This window comes from Artibeus jamaicensis, unplaced genomic scaffold (assembly GCF_021234435.1).
Source record: "Artibeus jamaicensis isolate MK-2021 breed Jamaican fruit bat unplaced genomic scaffold, CSHL_Jam_final scaffold_1019, whole genome shotgun sequence".
NCBI classification, from domain to species: Eukaryota; Metazoa; Chordata; class Mammalia; order Chiroptera; family Phyllostomidae; genus Artibeus; species Artibeus jamaicensis.
Window position 1 is genome coordinate 3,115,153 of NW_026522025.1, and position 20,690 is coordinate 3,135,842.

At 37.6% G+C, this 20,690-nt stretch overlaps 1 protein-coding gene across 3 annotated transcripts in view; it reads left to right on the plus strand.

Annotated features, from left to right (window-relative positions):
- ZFYVE9 (zinc finger FYVE-type containing 9) overlaps positions 1-20,690 on the plus strand; it is a 121,112-nt gene that overhangs the window by 30,055 nt on the left and 70,367 nt on the right. For 2 of the 3 annotated variants that reach the window (XM_037158320.2, XM_037158321.2), the window contains exons 2-4: positions 13,337-13,442; positions 15,894-15,999; positions 18,222-20,314. In XM_037158320.2, the coding sequence (XP_037014215.2) occupies positions 15,930-15,999; positions 18,222-20,314 (2,163 nt within the window). In that variant the 5' untranslated portion in view covers positions 13,337-13,442; positions 15,894-15,929. Of the gene's footprint in view, positions 1-13,336; positions 13,443-15,464; positions 15,507-15,893; positions 16,000-18,221; positions 20,315-20,690 lie in introns of all 3 variants that reach the window. The other variant, XM_053655457.1, reaches the window with a different exon arrangement.

Sequence of the window (20,690 nt, forward strand, 5' to 3'; positions counted from 1 at the left end):
AATAGCAATGAAAAGGAAACTGGGACTCAAATCAATGGAGTGGACCAGAAGAAAGCAAATAATGGCCAAACAGAAAAGAGTCAAGAAGCAAGAATTCAAAGAAATGAGGAGAGTCTTAGGAACCTCCAGGACATCTTTAAACGCTCCAACATCCGAATTATAGGGGTACCAGAAGGGGGAAAGGCACAGCCACCAGTGGAAAACTTATTTGAACAAATAATAAAGGAGAATTTCCCCAATCTGGCAAAGGAAATAGACTTCCAGGAAATCCAGGAAGCTCAGAGAGTACCAAAGAAGTTGGACCCAAGAAGGAACACACCAAGGCACATCGTAATTACATTAGCCAAGATAAAAATGAAGGAGAGAATCCTAGAAGCAGCAAGAGCTAAGGGGACAGTCACCTACAAAGGAGTCCCCATCAGACTGTCAGCTGATTTCTCAAAAGAGACCTTACAGGCAAGAAGGGGCTGGAAAGAGGTATTCCAAGTCATGAAATCTAAAGACCTACAACCAAGATTGCTCTATCCAGCAAAACTTTCATTTAAAATGGAAGGACAGATAAGGTGCTTCTCAGATAAGATCAAATTCAAGGAGTTCATCATCACCAAGCCCTTATTATATGAAATGTTAAAGGGACTTATCTAAGAAAAAGAAGTTAAAGAAACATGAACAGTGAAAGGACAACAAACTCACAGTTATTAACAACCACACCTAAAACGAAAGCAAACTAAAAAGGACAGCTAGATCAGGAGTGGAAACATAGAAATGAAGATCTCAAGGAGGGTTAGCAACAGGGGGAGTGGGAGGAGGAGAAGGGGGGAGAAGGTACAGAAAATAAGTAGCATAGACAGTAGATAGAAAATAGATGGGGGGGGGCAAGAATAGCATGGGAAATATAGAATCTAAAGGACTTGAGACACATGGTCATAAACTAAAGGGGGGGTGATGGTGGGGATGGGGGTAGGGTGGAGGGGAATAAAGGGGGAATAGAACAACTGTAACAGCATAATCAATAAAAAAAAATTAAAAAAAAATTTGATGTTGTTAAAAGAAAAATACAATGCTCTGAGTGCCCACAAAAAGTTGTCAGGGTAGAAGTAAAGATAGTATTTAATATTACTGCAAGTGATTAAGGTATACAATTTGTGAACCTACCGATTTGGCTCGTTTTCGAGTAGTTGGTACTGGTTTGTGAAATACATCACATGTAGTAACTGAATTAGTGGCGAATGATAAAATGATAACTCTGCTTTACATATACTCTTTTTTTTAATCTTTTTAAAAATTATTTTTATTTATCTTTAGAGGGGAAGGAGAGAGGGAGAGAAACATCAATGTATGGTTGCCTTTCATGCATTCCCTGCTGGGAACTGGCCTGCAGGGAACCAGCATGCAACCCAGGCATGTGCCCTGACTGGGAATCGAATTGCAATCCTCTGGTTCGCAGACCTGTGCTTAATCCACTGAGCTACACCAGCCAGGGCTGCTTTACATGTACTCTTGATGTACACAATTTGTGGCATACAAATTATAACTCCCTGTCAGCCTGTTACCTGGAATGATCCAAATGATAAGACCCTACCCCCAGTTAATTTCTCTCTCATGTATTAACTACTTGTAGAGCATAGAATATCGCAGTTAATGTCTGATCTTTGAAATTTTAGGTATGCACTTAAGGTTGAAACTGTGATTTGGATATTGTTTGTCTCAATTTATATAATTATATCAGATTATATTTGTTAAGACTTTCATTGCAAGTTAAAGCAACCAACTGAAGCTTACTTAAGAAGAAAGGGAAATTTTTAAAGGATAACTGGGATATTTCACAGAATCCAAAAGCAGGGATTGCAGCTTTTTCTCTCCAGAATAATGTAGAAGGGTCTGCAATTCATTCATCTTAGATTAGGAGCTCATACCAGGTTAATAAATTGGTTGGGTTGATACATTTCTCCTGAATATGGCATTTTATCTTATAATAAAAATTTATGTAACTTGGGCTGATACAGTGTTACTTAATGGTTCAGTCATGAACAAACAATCTGTGTGCTACTTTAGGGATGTTGTATATCTCAATAGTTTCTTACCCTATACCATGTATATACACATTTGTTTATATGATCTTGAATCTTATTACTCCAAACATGAGAATTATACATGCTCCTTAACTTTAAATCAGTTGCTGCTCTAGAGATTTGAGTACATATGTATATTTGATACATCTGTTGTCATCATGTTTCCCAATATTTGTTAAACTGGTGTGCTTTTTGTTTGAAACAACCACCTGGTTCTCATTCAGTGTTTGTGAAAGATGCCAGATTGATATCCTGGAAATTGAAGCCCTGTGTGAATGTGGGATAGCAACAATATCAACCTCCCAGATCCTGCTCTCTTAATGTACTTTGGTCTTGATTTGCAGGGTTAAAGCTCTTCTCAAAGATTATCTCATTTCTTTTTTCTGCCACTGTGACTGAGAGTGTTCATATTTAAAGGGTTTTATTTTAGGATCAAATGTACTTAGCCTCTTCAGAAAGTCGAACAGTTAGGTAACTTTTTTGTTCCTGTATTTCTTTTCATTGTTCAGACTTGAATAAATCACTTAAGACCAATGGCCTCGATATATCAATTGTATAAATAAACCAGTCTGCTGGTTTGTTTTATGGTTTAAATCACACTCTGACTTTTTCTTTTAATCCTTTCACACAAATTGCTTTTTGACAATGATAGCTACCATTTATGAGCACTTATATATCAGATCAGAATGAAGCACTTCATATAAACACATTCGTCTTTTTCATTAAAACTGTCCTGTAAGCCCTGGATGGTGTGGCTCAGTGGATTTAGTGCCGGACTGCAAACCAAAGGGTTGCAGTTTGAGTGCCAGTTAGGGCACATGCCTGGGTTACAGGCCAGGGCCCTACTATGGGGCATGGGAGAGGCAACCACACATTGATGTTTTTCTCCCTCTCTTTCTCCCTCCCTTCCCTTCTCTAGAAATAAATAAAATATTTTTCAAAAGAAGTTATCGTATTAATTTCCATGAAGACTTTATGATTAAAAAAGAACTCTATCCTGCAAAGTATAGTTTTCATATAAAATAAGAAACCGAGACTTAGAAAGGGTAAGCATGCTCAAAGCAGCAATGCTATTAAATGCTAGATAGAGCATGAATTCCAACCTAGATTTGCCAGTGTCCTGTGCCAGTGCTCTTTCACCAAGCTCCACTGACTACTCATAAAAGGTGTTCATTTGGATTAAATGTCGTGCAGGCAGGTTTATTACATGTTGGTTGTTTGATTTGGAATTCAGTTTTGGTAGATATTCCACTAATGTATACATACTGTTGAATCACACTTTTCTTTCTTTAGAGGTAAGAAATCAAACTAATAGGAGCTGTCCGAAGAGTGATTTTGGGTAGAAGCCCTTGATAAAACACGGTAATTTCTGGCAAAGATGGAGCATACATAGATAGGCTTTGCTTTCTCGCATAAACAAAAGAAAAACAACAACAAATTTAAAAACAAAAAACATCAGAACTACCAGAAAATCAAACTGTATGGAAGTCTGGCAACCAAGGAGTTAAAGAAGAAACATTCATCCAGACTGGTAGGAGGGGTGGTGACAGGTAGCCGGGGAGGAGAGGATGCATGGCAAAGAGACACCAGGCTGGGTAAGGCAGTGGCTGGCCAACTGGACAGTCCTATATTTGCACGCAGATAAGCTGGAAAAAACAACTGGGGAAAGAGACAGACCATACAACCCAGGGTTCCAGCACAAGAAACTAAAGCCTCAAAACTTTTGGTGGTAAAATTCTGTAGGGGTTGCTGTGGTGGGAGGAACTCCCAGGCTCACAAGTGAGTTTGTTGGAGAGACCCAACAGGGTTCTAGAACATACAAAAACCCACCTACCCAGGAATCAGCACCAGAAGGGCCCAATTTTCTTGTCAGTAGCAGGGGAAGTAACTGAAAGCATGGTGAGAGCTAAGCAAGTGGTATTGTTCCTTCTCTGACCTCTCCCCCAAATACAGTGCCACAGCGTAGTGACTTCGGTTGCCCCACCCTGGAAAATACCTAAGACTCCTCCCCTTACAACATAATAGGGGCTCTGAGACAAAGAACTATTGCCCAAATGAAAGAACAGATCAAAACTCCAGAAAAAGAACTGAGAGACAAAGAGATAGCCAACCTATCAGATGCTGAGTTCAAAACACTTGTAATCAGGATGCTCACAGAAATGATTGAGTACAGATGTAAAATAGAGGAAGAAGTAAAGCCTATGCAAAGTGAAATAAAGAAAAATACACAAGGAATCAATAGTGAAGGGAAGGAAACTGAGACTTAAATCAACGATTTGGAGCAGAAGGAAGAAAGAAACATTCAACCAGAACAGAATGAAGAAACAGGAATTCAAAAAATGAGGAGAGGCTTAGGAACCTCTGGGACAACTTTAAACGTTCCATCATCTGAATCATAGGGGTGCCAGAAGGAGAAGAGGAAGAACAAAAAATTGAAAACTCACTTAAAACAATAATGAATGAAAACTTACCCAGTCTGGCAAAGGCAATAGACATGCAGGTCCAGGAAGCCCAGAGAGTCCCCAAAAAGTTGGGCCTAAGAAAGCACACACCAAGGCACATCATAATTAAATTACCCAAGATTAAAGATAAGGAAAGAATCTTAAAAGCAGCAAGAGAAAAGGAGACAGTTACTTACAAAGGAGTTCCCATAAAACTAGCAGCTGATTTCTCAAAAGAGACCTTGCAGGCAAGAAGGAGCTGGGAAGAAGTATTCCAAGTCATAAAGGGCAAGGACCTACATCCAAGATTACTCTATCCAACAAAGCTATCATTTAGAATGGAAGGGCAGATAAAGTGCTTCCCAGATAAGGTCAAGTTAAAGGAGTTCATCACTAAGCCCTTGTTATATGAAAGGTTAATGGTGCTTATCTTAGGAATAGAAGATCAAAATTATGAACAGTAAAATGACAACAAACTCACAACTATCAACAACTGAACCTAAAAACAAACTAAGCAAACAACTAGAAAAGGAACAGAATCACAGAAATGGAGATCACATGGAGGGTTATTAATGGTGAGGGACGGAAGGGAGAATGAGGGAAAAGGTACAGGAAATAAGAAGTATAAATGGTAGGTATAAAATACACAGGGGGAGGTTAAGAATAGTATGGAAATGGATAAACCAAAGAACTTACATGTATGACCCGTGGACATGAACTAAGTGTGGGGAAATGCTGGTGGGAGGGAGAGTGCAGGGCAGAGGGGGATAAAGGTGAGAAAGAAATGGGACAACTGTAATAGCATAATCAATAAAATGTACTTAAAAAACATGGTTTAAATTTGAACTGTCCTGCATTATGCAAACTAATAATTTTATGTTAGTATTAATAAACTTTGAAATAGTAAGTACATTGGAGTCATTGTCTCAGCACAACTCTTGGGGTCCTTTGTATAGAAAGATTTCCTAGGTGGAAATGCTGTGACGGTAAACCCTTTAGTTGTTTTACTTGGTGTCACAAGTGGTTATGAGCACTTACTCTATGCCAAACATTTGCCATAGATGAGGCATGTACTGATAAGTGAGATAGAAGTCCCTATCCTGAAAAACCTTGGTAGCCTGGAAGGAAGAGACAAGTAGTTTAAAAATCCTAATTCAGTTGACAGGTGCTATGATGGAGGAAGTAAAGGTAAGTAAGAGAAAGGGGCACCTATCCCAGACCTAGATCAGAAGGGCTTCCTGATAGATGCGATGTGTGGGATAGGATAAGGAGGATAAGTACAAATTAGTCAAGTAACAGTGGCAGGGACAGAGTATTCCAGGCCTAAATAGTAATAATGAGTGAAGGAATGTTTTGTTTTGTTTTGTTTTGTTAACAATAGTTTTATTGAGATATAATTCACATACCGTAAAATTTCGGTCTTTTAAAGTATACATTACATAGTTTTCAATATATTCACAGAGTGTGCAATTATCACCACTGTCAAATTCCAGAACATTCTCGTCACCCCCAAAAGAAACTCCCATTCCCATTAGCACTCACTCTCTGTTCCCGCCTCTCCTAGCCCCTGGCAACAGTGAATCTACTTTCTGTCTCTAAGGATTTCCCTATTCTGAACATTTTGTATAAATGGAACCATATAATACATGGTCTTTTGTGACTGACTTCTTTCACTTAGCATGTTTTCAAAGTTCATCCATGTTGTAGCATGCATCAGTATGAAGGCCTGTTTTGAGGAACAGGGATAGGCAAAATTGAGAATTGAAATTTCAGGTGATCAGGATTATCAGTGCATAGAGTAAAAATTCGAGAATAAAGAGGTGTCACACCACAGAGGTGAGCAGAGACCAAATCAAACAGAGCTGTGTGATAGAGGCATGGACTTTATTCTAAGGGTAATAGGATACTACAGAATGGTGTTAAGTACAAAAATAATACAATCAGATTTGTGTTTTATATTTGTATAGAGAATAGGCTAGATGGCTACAAAATGGCTGTGGGACAGGGAGACCATTTAGGATTCTTGCAAAACTCCAGGCAACAGAAGGATGGTGATAGTGTGGGATATGGGAATGGAGAGAGTAGATGAACTTGAGAGATGTAAAAGTCAAGATTGACAAGATGTTGTGTCAGATTGAATGTAGGGGTGGGGAGAAGGAGAGGTTATATCTGGAATGGCCCGCAAAAATTTGGGTTGGTGAACCAGATCAATAATGATACATACACTTATCTAGGAGCTGGCAGACCTTGGCTGGTGTAGCTCAGTGGATTGAGTGCTGGCCTGCAAAACAAAAGGTAACTGGTTCGATTCCCAGTCAGGACACATGCCTGGTTTGCAGGCCAGATCTCCAGATGGGGGCGTGTGAGAGGCATCCAAATGATGTATCTTTCTCGTGGATGTTTCTCTTTCTTCCTTCCTTCCCCTCTTTGTAAAATTAAATAATTTTTTTTCAAGGAGCTGGCTAGCTAAATGAGTTTCCCAGGTGCCACTATACAAGGAGTACTAGAATGGTTCTGGAAAGTTAATAAGATTAAAAAAAAATCATGTTCCAGAGCTCTTTACTTGCTAGTAGAGTACTGTATGTTGTTTAGAGGAAGTCTTTGATAAGCTACTACAGAAGAAGGTAAGACACCCTCCCTCATCTTAGTTTCTTGCTTAAATAATGAGATGTTTCCCAAACTGTACTCTAAAAAGCCCAAAGGTTGTCTTATTGAGTGGGATTTGAAAATTTGGAGTTAGTGCTGAATCGCTCGGTAAAAGAGAAGCTGCCATCAGTGGCTTTTCTTTTTTGCCTGTCTCTCTTATGGTTCTAACTCTTTCCTTTAGAATATTTATGTAAGGTTGGGTTAAAGAGTAACAAATTATTAACCTACTTTTACATATAATAAACTACACCAAAACACAGTGGTTTCAGACGGCTTAATTATTATCTCTTGTGGTTCTGGAGACTGACTGGGCTTAGCTAGGTGGTTCTTTCCTAGAGTTTTCAATGCAGTTGTAGTTACACGGTAGCAGGGGCTAGAGTTAGTCATATTGAGGCTTACTCATTCACATTATGAGGCTCATGGGATAGTGTCCTTTCCATGTAGTTTCTCTGGCATGATAAGTGGATTCCAAGAATGAGTGTCCTGAGACAACCAGACAGAAACTGTATTAGCTTCTATGACCTAGCCTTAGAAGTTAACACAGTGTCCCTCCTGTTTTGCTCTATTAGTTGAGGTAGTCATAAAAGTCTGTCCAGGTTTAGAGGAAGGGGATATATATTTTACCACTCTGGCAAGAAAATCATGTGGAATGGGAGATATTATAGCAATCATCTTTGGAAATATAATTTGTCACACCTACCTTGATAGCTGTGCTCATACTAGGAGAGGCAACCAAGATAGAGGACTTTGGAATATTGAATGCAGTTTTATTCATGTTAAGTTTAATTCCTTGCCAGACTTCCTGCTGGAAATGTTATTAAGAAGCTTGTTTACTAAGTGGATACTGAGTTTGTTCTGTGGTGAATAGTATTAATCAGAGCCAAGATAAGAAACAATACTTAACTGAGGATATTTTCTACTTTATCTTCCTCATTTTTTCCTTTTTTTAACCCATGGCCAGGACTTTGGAAATTATTACCTTCATAAATCTCTTCTGTTATAAACACGTCCACATTAGAGATTCCTGGAAATTGCTTGAATCTTATATTTAAAAAATTATTTTATCCTCACCTTAGGACATTTTTTCATTGCTTTTATCGGGAGAGTAAAGGAGAGAGAGAAACATCATTTGGCCACCTCTCATATGCGCTGGGATGGGGGACTGAATCTACAACGTTCCCCGACTGGGAATTGAATGCACAGTCCTTTGGCTACTGGACGACGCTCCAGCCAGTGGAGCCACATTGGCCAGGGCTGCCTCTTACATCTTAAACATCAGTTTTATTCACATCATTATTTCTTATATGTTTGTTTTTAAAATAAAATCTTTGTATCTTAATTTTAGGTGATTCTTCTTCCTCTTTCCCTATATTATAATTAAAAATTATGTATCCCAGGACGATAATCTAATGGATTAGCCATTGGACCCCCAAATCCAATGGACCCCAAGGATTTTTTAAATCCTTGTCTTTCTTATTTTCTTACTTTTTCAGTTTTCATACTTGAAGGTAAAAATTTAAGTAACTTGGGTTTTTACTAATTGAAATTCTCATATCTTCAATTTTCTTTCCTTTTATTAACAAATAATATACATTTATCCTAAGAAAAATTAGGACTATAGGGGCTTGAAAACAATGTAAATCACCCAAATACTGTTGAGAGATTCTCCACTATATTTTGGTGTATATTTTTTTAAGTGTTCTACATTTTTCTCCAAACATGGAGTCTTACCATTTGCACTATTTTTTAAATTGTTCCTTTCATTCGACATTTAGATTTTTCCCAATATTTTACTATTTTAAATATCAATCTAACAGTAACTTGTTCTATATATTTTCTATTTATCCAATTAGTTCTTTAAGATAAATACCTAGAAGGGTAATTATTATATCAAAGTGTCTGTGATTATGTAATAATGATAAAATTTCCCCACTATTTAAGTCCTTGTCACTTTTTTCTCTCCCACCAGAGAATTTCTCTGTTTTTTGTTTCTCTTTTGCATTTGCTTACTGTTCCTCTCATCTATGGCACACATTCACAAATATTTAATTCCTAGGGAGGAAGGAATCTCTATTATAAAGTTGATTACTTAAATGTGGACTTTATTAATTTCACACAGTGTATTTCTTCATGAAGCATTTGTTGAGCACTGTGTGGTACACCATGGGTTACAGAGAAGGAAGGCATAGCCCTTGTTCTCAGTTAACTCTTACAGTGCAGTTGGGGAGATAGACATTCCAGGCATATCCGAAGGTGGAGATGAGGTTTGGGGTTGAAAGTAGAATGACTAAGGAAAATGTACTGTGAACTCATAACTGTAAAGTTGAGACTAGTCACCATCTGTGTGATTTTCATTCAGCTATATTTAGGCTACTTGGGGGAATGTAGACATTTGGACTTAACTGGGCTTGAGGTTTTGCAGCTGAAGCTAGAAGGTCAAAGGGATATGGTTCCAGAAAAAAAACTTAACAATGTTTGGGGCAGTTACATGGTATTATTGGACTGTTTCACACATTAAAATATACATATGCACACATGTACAGGATTTGACTTTGAATCTATAGAGTTAATTTTATTTCTTTTTAAAAATCCTCAGTTAGCTAGATATTAGAGAGGCAAACCTTATTTTTGCCTCCTCATTTTCATTTTGGCTTTGGTACTTCTACTCCGTGCTGTCTTTTCATACTTCTGATGTGATTTAGTTCTTTTTAATAAATATGTCTATTTCTTAGTATCAGCAGGTCTTCTCATTTAAAGTATGTAGCATGTACTTATTTTTTCAAGTTCTCAAAACAGGAAAATCTCTCCAGTGATTTTCATTGCATTTTTTTCTACTGCTTTCTGGAATTTTAGGCCTTTTTCTCGTCCTCTTATTTTTTTAGTAAGCTAATTTTCACAGCAGATAATGGAATCATGTTTGTAATATCAGGAAATATCTTTTAGTGCCTCAGTTTATCTTTAAAATTAAGTGATGTTTATTAGATCATCTCTAACATACTTTCTTATTCTGAAAATTCTGTGACTATACAGAGTCTGGCACAAATAACACCCCTTTTTATTACAAAATCTTAAGCATGTAATTCTGTAACATAACAGTATCACTACTCGGGCACACCATGACATTTTAGATGAAATGTTCAAATTAAAACTATAAATTATTACACCCGTATTATCACCCTACCAACCACACTCAAGCAAGTGTTACTTCTGTATATAGATATTTTATACAGATAATGAGATTCTTAGTTTTATTCTTTATTTTTATTGATTTATTTTTATATGTTTTAAAAATATATTTTATTCATTATGCTATTAGAGTTGTCCCATTTTCCCCATTTTATTCCCTTCTGCCCTGCACTCCCTGCTCTGATCTGCATTCCCCCCCACTTAGTTCATGTCCATAGGTTATACATATAAGTTCTTTGGCTTCTACATTTCCTATACTGTTCTTAACCTCCCCTTACCTATTTTATACCTACCATTTATACTTCTTATTCCCTGTACCTTATCCCCCATTCTCCCCCTCCAACTCCCTGCTTATAACCCTCTATGTGGTCTCCATTTCTGTGATTCTGTTCCTGTTCTAGTTTGCTTAGTTTGTTTTTGTTTTTATTTTTTTAGGTTTGGTTGTTGATACTTGTGAGTTTGTTGTCATTTTACTGTTTATAGTTTTGATCATCTTCTTTTTCTTAGATAAGTACCATTAACATTTCATACAGTAAGGGTTTGGTGATGACGAACTCCGTGAACTTGACCTTATCCGAGAAACACTTTATCTGCCCTTCCATTCTAAATGATAGCTTTGCTGGATAGAGTAATCTTTGATGTAGGTCCTTGCCCTGCATGACTGAATATTTCTTCCCAGCCCCTTCTTGCTTATAAGGTTTCTTTTGAGAAATCAGCTACTAGTCTTATGGGAACTCCTTTATAGGTAACTGTCTCCTTTTCTCTTGCTACTTTTAAGATTCTTTCCTTATCTTTAACCTTGGGTAATGTAATTATGATATGCCTTGGTGTGTGCTTCTTTGGGTCCAGCTTCCTTGGGACTCCCTAAGCTTCCTTGAACTCTATTTCCTTTGCCAGAATGGAGAAGTTTCCTTCATTTTTTCAAATAAGTTTTCAATTTCTTGTTCTTCCTCTTCTCCTTCTGGCACCCCTATGATTTGTATATTGGAACATTTAAAGTTGTCCTGGAGGTTCCTAAGCCTCTTCTCATTTTTTGAATTCTTGTTTTATTCTTTCTGTTCTGGTTGAATGTTTCTTTCTTCCTTCTGCTCCAAACTGTCGATTTGAGTCCCGGTTTCCTTCCCTTCAGTGTTGGTTCCCTGTGTATTTTTCTTTATTTCACTTTGCATAGCCTTTACATTTTACTTTATTTTGCAAGCATATTCAACCATTTCTGTGAGCATCTCGATTACCAGTGTTTTGAACTTTGCATCTGATATGTTAGCTATCTCTTCATCACTTAGTTGTTTTTTTCCTGGAGCTTTGATCTGTTCTTTCATGGGCCATTTTTTTGTTGTTGTTTGTTTAGGCTCACCTGTAGGGTACTGTGTACCTCTGACTGTAAGGTAGTAAGGGGTGGAGCCTTAGGTATTCCCCAGGGTAGGGCAACCCACATGGCTACATTGTGGTACTCTTTGTGGGGGATGGTCTGAGAGGGAACAGTGCTGCTTAGTCAGCTCTTATTCAACTTTCATTAACTTCCTCTACTAACTGCAAGCAAATTGGGCCCTTCTGCTGCTGATGGTGGATGGGTTTGCGTACATTCTAGGACCCTGTAGGTCTCTCCAGTGAACTGTCCTGTGAGGCTGGAGTTGTTCCCACCACTGCAAGTTCCACAGGTTTTTCAGTCAGGTTTGGAGTCTTTATTTCCCTGCACTGGTACCCTGGGTTTCGTGGCCTGTCTCTCTCCCCAGTTCTTTCTCCTGGTTTATCCACACACAAATATAGGACTGCCCTGTCTGCCAGTTGCATCCTGCCCCAGTCTTCCAGCCACCGCCTTGCTGAGAGTCCTCTCCACCCTGGCTGCCTGTCTCCACCCCTCCTACCGGTCTGGATGAATGTTTCTTCTTTAATTCCTTGGTTGTCCGACTACTATACAGTTTGGTTTTCTGGTATTTCTGGTTGTTTTTTGTTTTAAAATTTGTTGTTGTCCTTTTGGCTGTGGGAGGAGGCGCAGTGTGTCTACTTATGCCTCCATCTTGGCCAAAAGTCTAAGTTTATTTATTTATTTTTAGAGAGAGGGGAAGGGAAGGAGAAAGAGGGAGAGAAACATATCAATGTGTGGTTGCCTCTTTTGTGCCCCCAACGGAGGACCTGGCCTGCAACCCAATCATATGCCCTAAATGGGAATCGAACTGTCTACCCTTTGGTTCGCAGGCCGGCACTCAACCCACTGAGCCACACCAGCCAGGGCCTTAGTTTTATTCTAATTAGTTTCAACTACTAATCTTGTTCAAGGATAAATTAGGCTTTTAAAGAACTTAAAATTATCTCTGAGCACTTCTATAGGCATTCATTGGACTACTATAACTTCATACATACTGTCATATATTCAGAAGAAGGAAATAACATTTGAGAAAGCTTTGTCTTTTGCATACCCCTGACAGTATAAGTTAAAATTGGGTTAATAGAATCATTGTTCCTAGACAGAAAACATCTGGAATCATGAAACTCCATTAAGAGGAAAAATAGTTGTTTGGCAATAAAAATCTTAGCAGGAAGCATTTGAATCTCATTTTAAGAATTTTGTATAGGTAGGAAATAAATCACACGAACAGAGGACTTTCTTGTGAAGCAACAGTTTTGTTAGCTTTGGTTACTTGGAGGACCTGTTGTAGTATAAAACCAGTGGTATTTTTATGAATTAACATAAAGACATTGGGTAGAAAGTGCCTACCTTGATGTTTCACTTTGTATTATCTATTGAATATACGTGTGCACAAATTCTTAACTGTTCGTTGATACATTTACCTATTGGCCTTTTTAGGCAATAAAATGTGTCTACTGCTGCATTCCATTACATGCTGGCCACATCTTTAAATCTGAATACGTGATTGTAATTTATTGTTTAAGCCCCATAGCTTTTATTTGTCCAGCTATGATAGGTTTATATGAAGAAAATTAGGGCTTACTGCTTTAGCAAATGGACTGAGCAATGTGTTTTTTCTTCAGGATCAAACAGAGCATACTGAATCAGCAGAACTGGCTGGTAGCACAGCAGGCATCATGAGTAAGCACAGAGAAGTCTGTTTCTTATCACGTGTGTAAGGGGAACAAGGTAAGGAAACCAGTGTTCTTATTTCTCTTAGAGCTTGAGAAAACAACTAGATCTATAGAAAACAATGTTCATGTATATATGCTGCTCACTTCATTTATAACATTGCTTATTGTTAAATCAGGAGTGTAGTTTTAGGAAAAAATTTTACCTAAATTCAGAACAAAGGGTTATTTTTAAATTGCTGTTGAATTATGTCAAAATGCTAATTTCTCTACCAGTCCTTGGCTTCTCACTTTCAGAGTCAACTTCTACCTTGAGCATAGAAAGGTAATTTCACCATGAAAAAGAACATATATTTGAACAATATTGTTAAGAGCAAATAATAGTAATCCACCCAATTAATGTCATTTATATTTCTTAGTCATCATGCAAGAGTTCAACAAGTAAAGCTAATTGTGAGGCAGGGAATCAGAAATATAGATTTAATTACATTATTTTATATTTTTAGACTACTGATGAAGAGCAATACTTCGAAGCAGAAAATAGGAAGTATTTTATTCTTGTACAGCAGGAATCATTGACTTTTTCCTGAGTAGAAATCATGTTTGACTGTTTAAGGGGTAGAAAATGGTGGTGGGATATAGGATGTATAGATGAGATTGGTTTCAGAAACTGATTATGTCATAGGAAGAGCTGAATAAGCATAGAGATAAACCATGTTATGTTTATGAATGTGAAGAATTAATATTCCCAATCATGAGTGAGAGGAAGGCCAGGCATTCTAATTTCTGAATGGTTGTATTATTGGCACTCTGTTCAGTCCTGCTCCATTGCTGAGTATAAGGGTCACTTGGGGCAATTTTTCCCCAGCTCTTGGTTTTGTGCAGAGAGCCTGGTCTGTCTCCCTTCATTGCAGAAATGTCAGTAAGTTTGCAGCCAATAATTTTGAAATCCTGCAAGCTCTCAAATCCCTGAAGGTTGCTGTCTATGGACTGCCACCATTCAGTTCTCACTTACTACTGTGGCTTGATTTCTTCCTGCTTTATGGCATTTGTATATTTCTTTTTTTCACTTCTGAATTTGAGTGTATAAACGTTAAAAACATAATCTATTTTGTCTATATTCACAGTGGAAGGGAGTGCTTCCCACCATGAGCTCATTGCACTCTTTTCTTTTGAAAAACTTTAAGCTTATAGAAAAATTCAATAGTACAATGAAGACTCATAAATCCTTTACCTACATTCATCAATTTTTACAATTTGCCTCATTTTCAGCACCTCTTCCTCTTTTCCCTCCCTTCCCCCTTTGATCCTCACACACACACACTCACATTTTTTCTTAAATCATTCAAAAGTTAGTTGCAGATAACACAACACTTCTTTCTTTTATAAAAAAGTTTATATTTTATTGATTATGCTATTACACTTGTCCCAATATTTTCTCCTTGCCCCTCCCACCCCCCACTCCCTCAGGCAGTCTCCCCACCATTGTTCATGTCTGTGGGTCATGCGCGTAAGTTCTCTGGCTACTCCATTTCCTGTACTGTACTTTATATCCCCATGGCTATTCTGTAACTGCCAATTTGTACTTTTTTTTTTATAGATTTTATTTATTTATCTTTAGAGGGGAAGAGAAGGAGAGAGGGAAAGAAACATCAATGTATGGTTGCCTTTCGTGTGTCCCTTGCTGGGAACTGGCCTGCAGGGAACCAGGCTGCAACCCAGGCATGTGCCCTGGCTGGGAATCGAACCTCGATTGTCTGGTTTGTAGGCCCACACTCCAATTCGTACTTCTTAATTCCCTCACATCTTCACCCATTCCCCCGCTTCCCATCTGGCAACCATCAAAATGCTTTCTGTATCCATGATTCTGTCCCTGTTCTTGTTGCTGTTTTTTTTTTAAGACAGTAATTTATTTTTTTAAAGATTTTACTTATTTTTAGAGAAGGGAAGGGAGGGAGAAAGAGTGGGAGAAAAACATCAATGCGTGGTTGGCTCTCACACGCCCTGTACTGGCGACCTGGTCTGAAACCCAGGCATGTACCCTGACTGGAAATCAAACCGGTGACCCTTTGATTCGCAGGCCGGCACTCATCCACTGAGCTATACCCGACAGGGTTCACAGGTATTTATTGAAAAGGTACTACATTAGATTCTCTGCTAATCACTTGGCGAACAGTCTAGTGTGTGTGTCCTTGTGGTATCCACAGACTGGTGGGAACAATTGATATTAATCAAATAATGGCACCAATGTATACTTTTAGATTGTTATAAAGGAAAAAGTGGGGTCCTGTGAGAAATTATAAGGGGGATTCACCTTTTCTAGGGTTTCAGGGAAGACTTCCCTGTGAAAGTAAGCTAAGAGCTGAAAGATGTAGAATTTTGGGGGTAGGGAGGGATGTGTCAGAGGCAGTTGGGTAAAAGGTCCTGAAGAGGGACCTTTGTATCATTTGTTTTATCTATAAATTATATCTTAACAACTGAAAGTGTAATACTAGTTTGGTCTTTATAGATTTAAACAAGTCTCTTGAGTGGCGTTTCCTCACTGATGGAGAATTACTTCCAAGCAGAAGCTTATAACCTGGACAAGGTTTTAGATGAATTTGAACAAAACGAAGGTGAGAATTTACTTTGGCAAAGGTGTATGAATGTGCTTATGATATAAAGAATGTAAGTTACAAGAGGATTCAGTACTTTTTTAAAAAGTAAAATCAGATCCAATGACTTAATATTATATATTAATATCCAGAGTAATAACTAACGTGTTTAATCACTGAGATATTAAACCATTTACATGGATTTTATTATTTTGTCTTTAAAATAATTCCATGAAAGTAGATATTATGTATGTTTTACGTATGAGAATAGAGGCAAAGAGAGGTCGAGCAACTTCCCCAAAGTTACTTTGCTAAGAAGTGGCAAGATTAGAATCCAGGCAATATGGTACTAGAGCCTGAACTCTCTCCTCTGTTACAGATGAACAATTTATGGTCAAGAAAAGCTTTAACATGTGTGATTATATTTCCTAAACTAAGAAAAATAGCTTGTCGAATGTCGATTGACCAGTAAAATAAAGATTTATTTTAAACCTGATTTTAAAAGATTTACATTTTTTAAAGATTTTTTATTTTATTTTTTAGAGATGGGGAAGGGAGGGAGAAAGAGGGAGAGAAACATCAATATGTGGTTGCCTCTCATGCACCCCCATACTGGAGACCTGGCCTGAAACCCTGGCATGTGTCCTAGACTGGGAATCACCAGTGACCCATTGATTCACAGGCCAGCACTCAACCACTGAGCCATACCAGCCAGGGCTCTATTTCTTATTTTCCCAACTAGATTATGTACTTTTTGAAGGCCAGAGCTATCATATAATTTCCACGTTCCTCAAGCTCAGTGCTTTTACTCTGATAGATACTCACTTAGCATGTGTTTATCGTCCACCTACTACATACCAGGCACTATGCAAAGTAAGGACTTATATTCATGGAAAGGAATGGTTTCTGCCTGGAAAAGTAAAGTAACTTAGCCATTCATTACAGTGCAGCAAATGCTTTAATAAAGATATGAAGAAGGTGCTATGGGAGCATTAAAGATTAATGTTACTACTGAGGGGAAAATGTATCTGTATAATTTTAGGACTATGATTATCAGATTACTGAAGAAAGCAAGAAGGGTAATAAGTATATTATTTCTTCTTTAATTAAATATACACATTGCACTGTAACTTGGGGAAAATAGCCATCTTAGTTAAGATCTGCTAAAAAAAAACAGGAAAATTAAATTATGCTTATTGGCAGAAGTGTCTTGATTTAATAAAGTAATGGAATATTTTCTGCCAAATGTCCTCAGTAATGTAAATATGAACCTAATTAACATATTGTGACATAGTTATGATCAGATTTTAACATACTATAACATACTTTTAAAACTTATTATGGACAAATTTAAAATATATATAAAGTAAACAATAATATAGTAAACTCTGGCATACCTATTAGCCAGCTTCTATAGTAATTGACATGCTGCCATTTTATTTTTAAATTTATTTATTTATTTATTTATTTTTGAGAGAGGGAGAAACATTGATTGGTTGTCTTCCATATGTGCCCCGACTGGGGACTGCACCTGCAACCCAGGCGTGTGCCCTGACTGGGAATTGAACTGGTGACCTTTTGGTTTGTCAGATGACACCCAACCAACTGAGCCACAGCAGCCAGGCCCATGCTGTCATTTTTGGTTCATTTATATCTTCAACCACTCCTCACTTCCTGCTTTATTGTAATTCTTTTTCTTAACAGTTTTAAAAATCTATACACATTGAAATGTACAGATCTTAACTGTACATTTTTGACAAATAGATATATATTCATGTAATTCCATTTCAGTCATAATGTACATAATAGAACATTCTGAATCCACAGAAAATTCCTTTCTTTTCTTTCCCACTTAGTTACTATCATCTTCATCACTATTTTGATTTTTTTCCTCCTTAGATTAGTCCTCACTTCACATTGTGCTGAGCCCATCCGAGGCCTTCCCTATTACTGGTGCCCCACTACCCCCAAGTACAGCCTGAGAGCTACTCGAATTATGTTGCTAGATTGAGGTAGAATTCTTTTGTTGTTTGGAATGTTCTGGGACATTACTACTCAATGACATATAGTACAGGGAACAATTGTAAATATATTTTCTTATTCTTAGCTATGAATTAGATAGAAACTTTATATCTTAGGGATGTCTTATTTTCAGACTATATTTGCAAAAAGTAGTCGACTAAATTAGTCCTAGATTTTCCAATGTTACCAGAAAACTTATTGTATTTATTTATATTTTTCAGATGAAACAGTTTCTCCTATCTTATTGGATACAAAGTGGAGTAAACTTCTAGATCCCCCATCTCACCTACTGTCATTTAACCCTGCACTGGCCAAAGTGAATGAAGCTACAGTTTCTAATGAGTCACAACCACAACTGAAAGTCTTCTCCGTGGCTCATTCAGCTTCTCTGACCAAGGAGGAAGAGGACCATTGTGCTAATGGTCAGGACTGTAGTCTGAATCCAGAGAGCAACACAATGTGGATTGGTGAAAATGCCATTGCAGAAGATCAGTTAATTAAGAGGAACTGTAATCAAGATGATCAATGCAGTACTGTTGAAGTGGGAAAGAAGAAATGTGGAAATCTAGCTTGTCTGCCAGATGAGAAGAATGTTCTCGTTGTAGCCGTCATGCATAACTGTGATAAAAGGACATTACCAAGTGATTTGCAGGATTGTAATAATTATAATAGTCAGTCCCTCACGGATGCTTTTAGCTGTTCTCTGGATAATGAAAGCAGACAAACTGATCAATTTAGTTTTAATATAAATGGGTCCACTGAAAAAGATACCAACTCAGAGGATCTGTTGAATAGACCAAATGCAGAGGGGGATTCTGTTAAACATATATGTACCACTTCATCTGATAATCCAGCCAGTATCTGTTCCCCTTCACAAGTAAAGGATGATGAAAATATAGGTAGAGATCCCTCCATGTCTGTGGTTACAAATTTAACAATTGATTCAATAATCTCATCCCAGGGAACAGATGAAGATCCTGCTGTTAAAAACCAAGAGAACTGTATACCAGATGAGGTTTTCACTGACAAAACCAGCTCTCCTAGGACAGATTTAGGGAATCTAAACTCCTTTTCCCATTATAGTGAGGGGATTTTGATGGAAAAAGAGCCAACAGAAGAAATAACCAATGAAGAACCCATCCAGTCTGGTTTACCTTTACTTCTCAAACCAGATATGCATGATGGATCTGGAAAGGATGATAACTGTGAACAGTCTTCAGATTGCCTTGTGCCCAGTGAAGTTAGAGCTGGTGAAAATGAGGGTTGTGAGCATGAAGAAATTCTTGGCACTACAGAACTTCTTAATATGACAGAGCATTTTTCTGAATCTCAGGAGATGACTAATTGGAAATTGACTAAACTAAATGAGATGAGTGACAGCCAAGTAAATAAAGAAAATGAGAAGTTTCTGCAGATGAATCAGCCTGAGGACACTTACAATGATAGTGGAGGAGAGCGTGATAGAAGGGGAGAAGCAGGTCTAGATTTAAAAGGAACTGTTATGAATGAAAGTAAAGGATGTGATTTCTCTATTGTTATGGATACACCAGCAGCAAATACTCCTAATTGTTGTGATTCCTATGGAATGCAGAGCCCTGTTTGTTTTGTTCCAAAGACTTTACCCTCCAAAGAAGATTCAGTAACAGAAGAAAAGGAAATAGAGGAGAGCAAATCAGAATGCTACTCAAATATTTATGAACAGAGAGGAAATGAAGTCACAGAAGGGAGTGGACTACTTTTAAACAGCACTGGTGATCTAAAGAAGAAAAATTATTTACACAATTTCTCTAGCCAAGTTCCATCAGTGCTTGGGCAGTCTTCACCCAAGATAGTAGCAAACCTGCAATCCATCAGTGTTCCATTTGGTGGTGCAAGACCGAAGCAACCTTCTAATCTTAAACTTCAAATTCCAAAGCCATTATCAGACCATTTACAAAATGACCTTCCTGCAAACAATGGAAATAATATTAAAAACAAAAATGATGTTCTTGGGAAAGCAAAAATAGGGGAAAACTCAGCAACTAATGTATGCAATACCTCTTTGGGAAACATTTCTATTGCTGATACAAATGGGGAACATTTAGAAAGCTATGAGTCTGGGATATCTAGTAGATCGTGCCTTGTATTAGCTCCAGATAGCCCAGATAATGATCTCAGAGCTGGTCAGTTTGGAATTTCTGCCAGAAAACCATTTACCACTCTGGGTGAGGTGGCTCCAGTATGGGTACCAGATTCTCAGGCTCCAAATTGCATGAAATGTGAAGCTAGGTTTACTTTCACCAAAAGGAGGCATCATTGCAGAGCATGTGGGAAGGTAAGTTGTGTGTATCAGCTCAGAAATCTAGCATGCTTATTTTGTAATGCTCAATCAGAAATTAATAAAGGAACTACAAGGTGGTTGAGGTGACATTATAAATAGCTTTTGATCACCCAGTTCTAGTTCTAAATTTAAAATGACCTTGCTGATTATTAGTGTTTATAAAAGCTTTTTTTAGTGCCAAGATTTAAGCTGAATCAGTCTTCATAAACATGAGAATTGAGGAAGTGTTAACTTTGTGGTTTATATATTGACAGATATTTAGAATGGAATTGTTAGAAATAAGGAAGTTATTATTTTTTCTTTTTTATTGAATTTACTGGGGTGAAACTGGTTAACCAAATTTTACAGGTTTCAGGTGCACAATTCTACA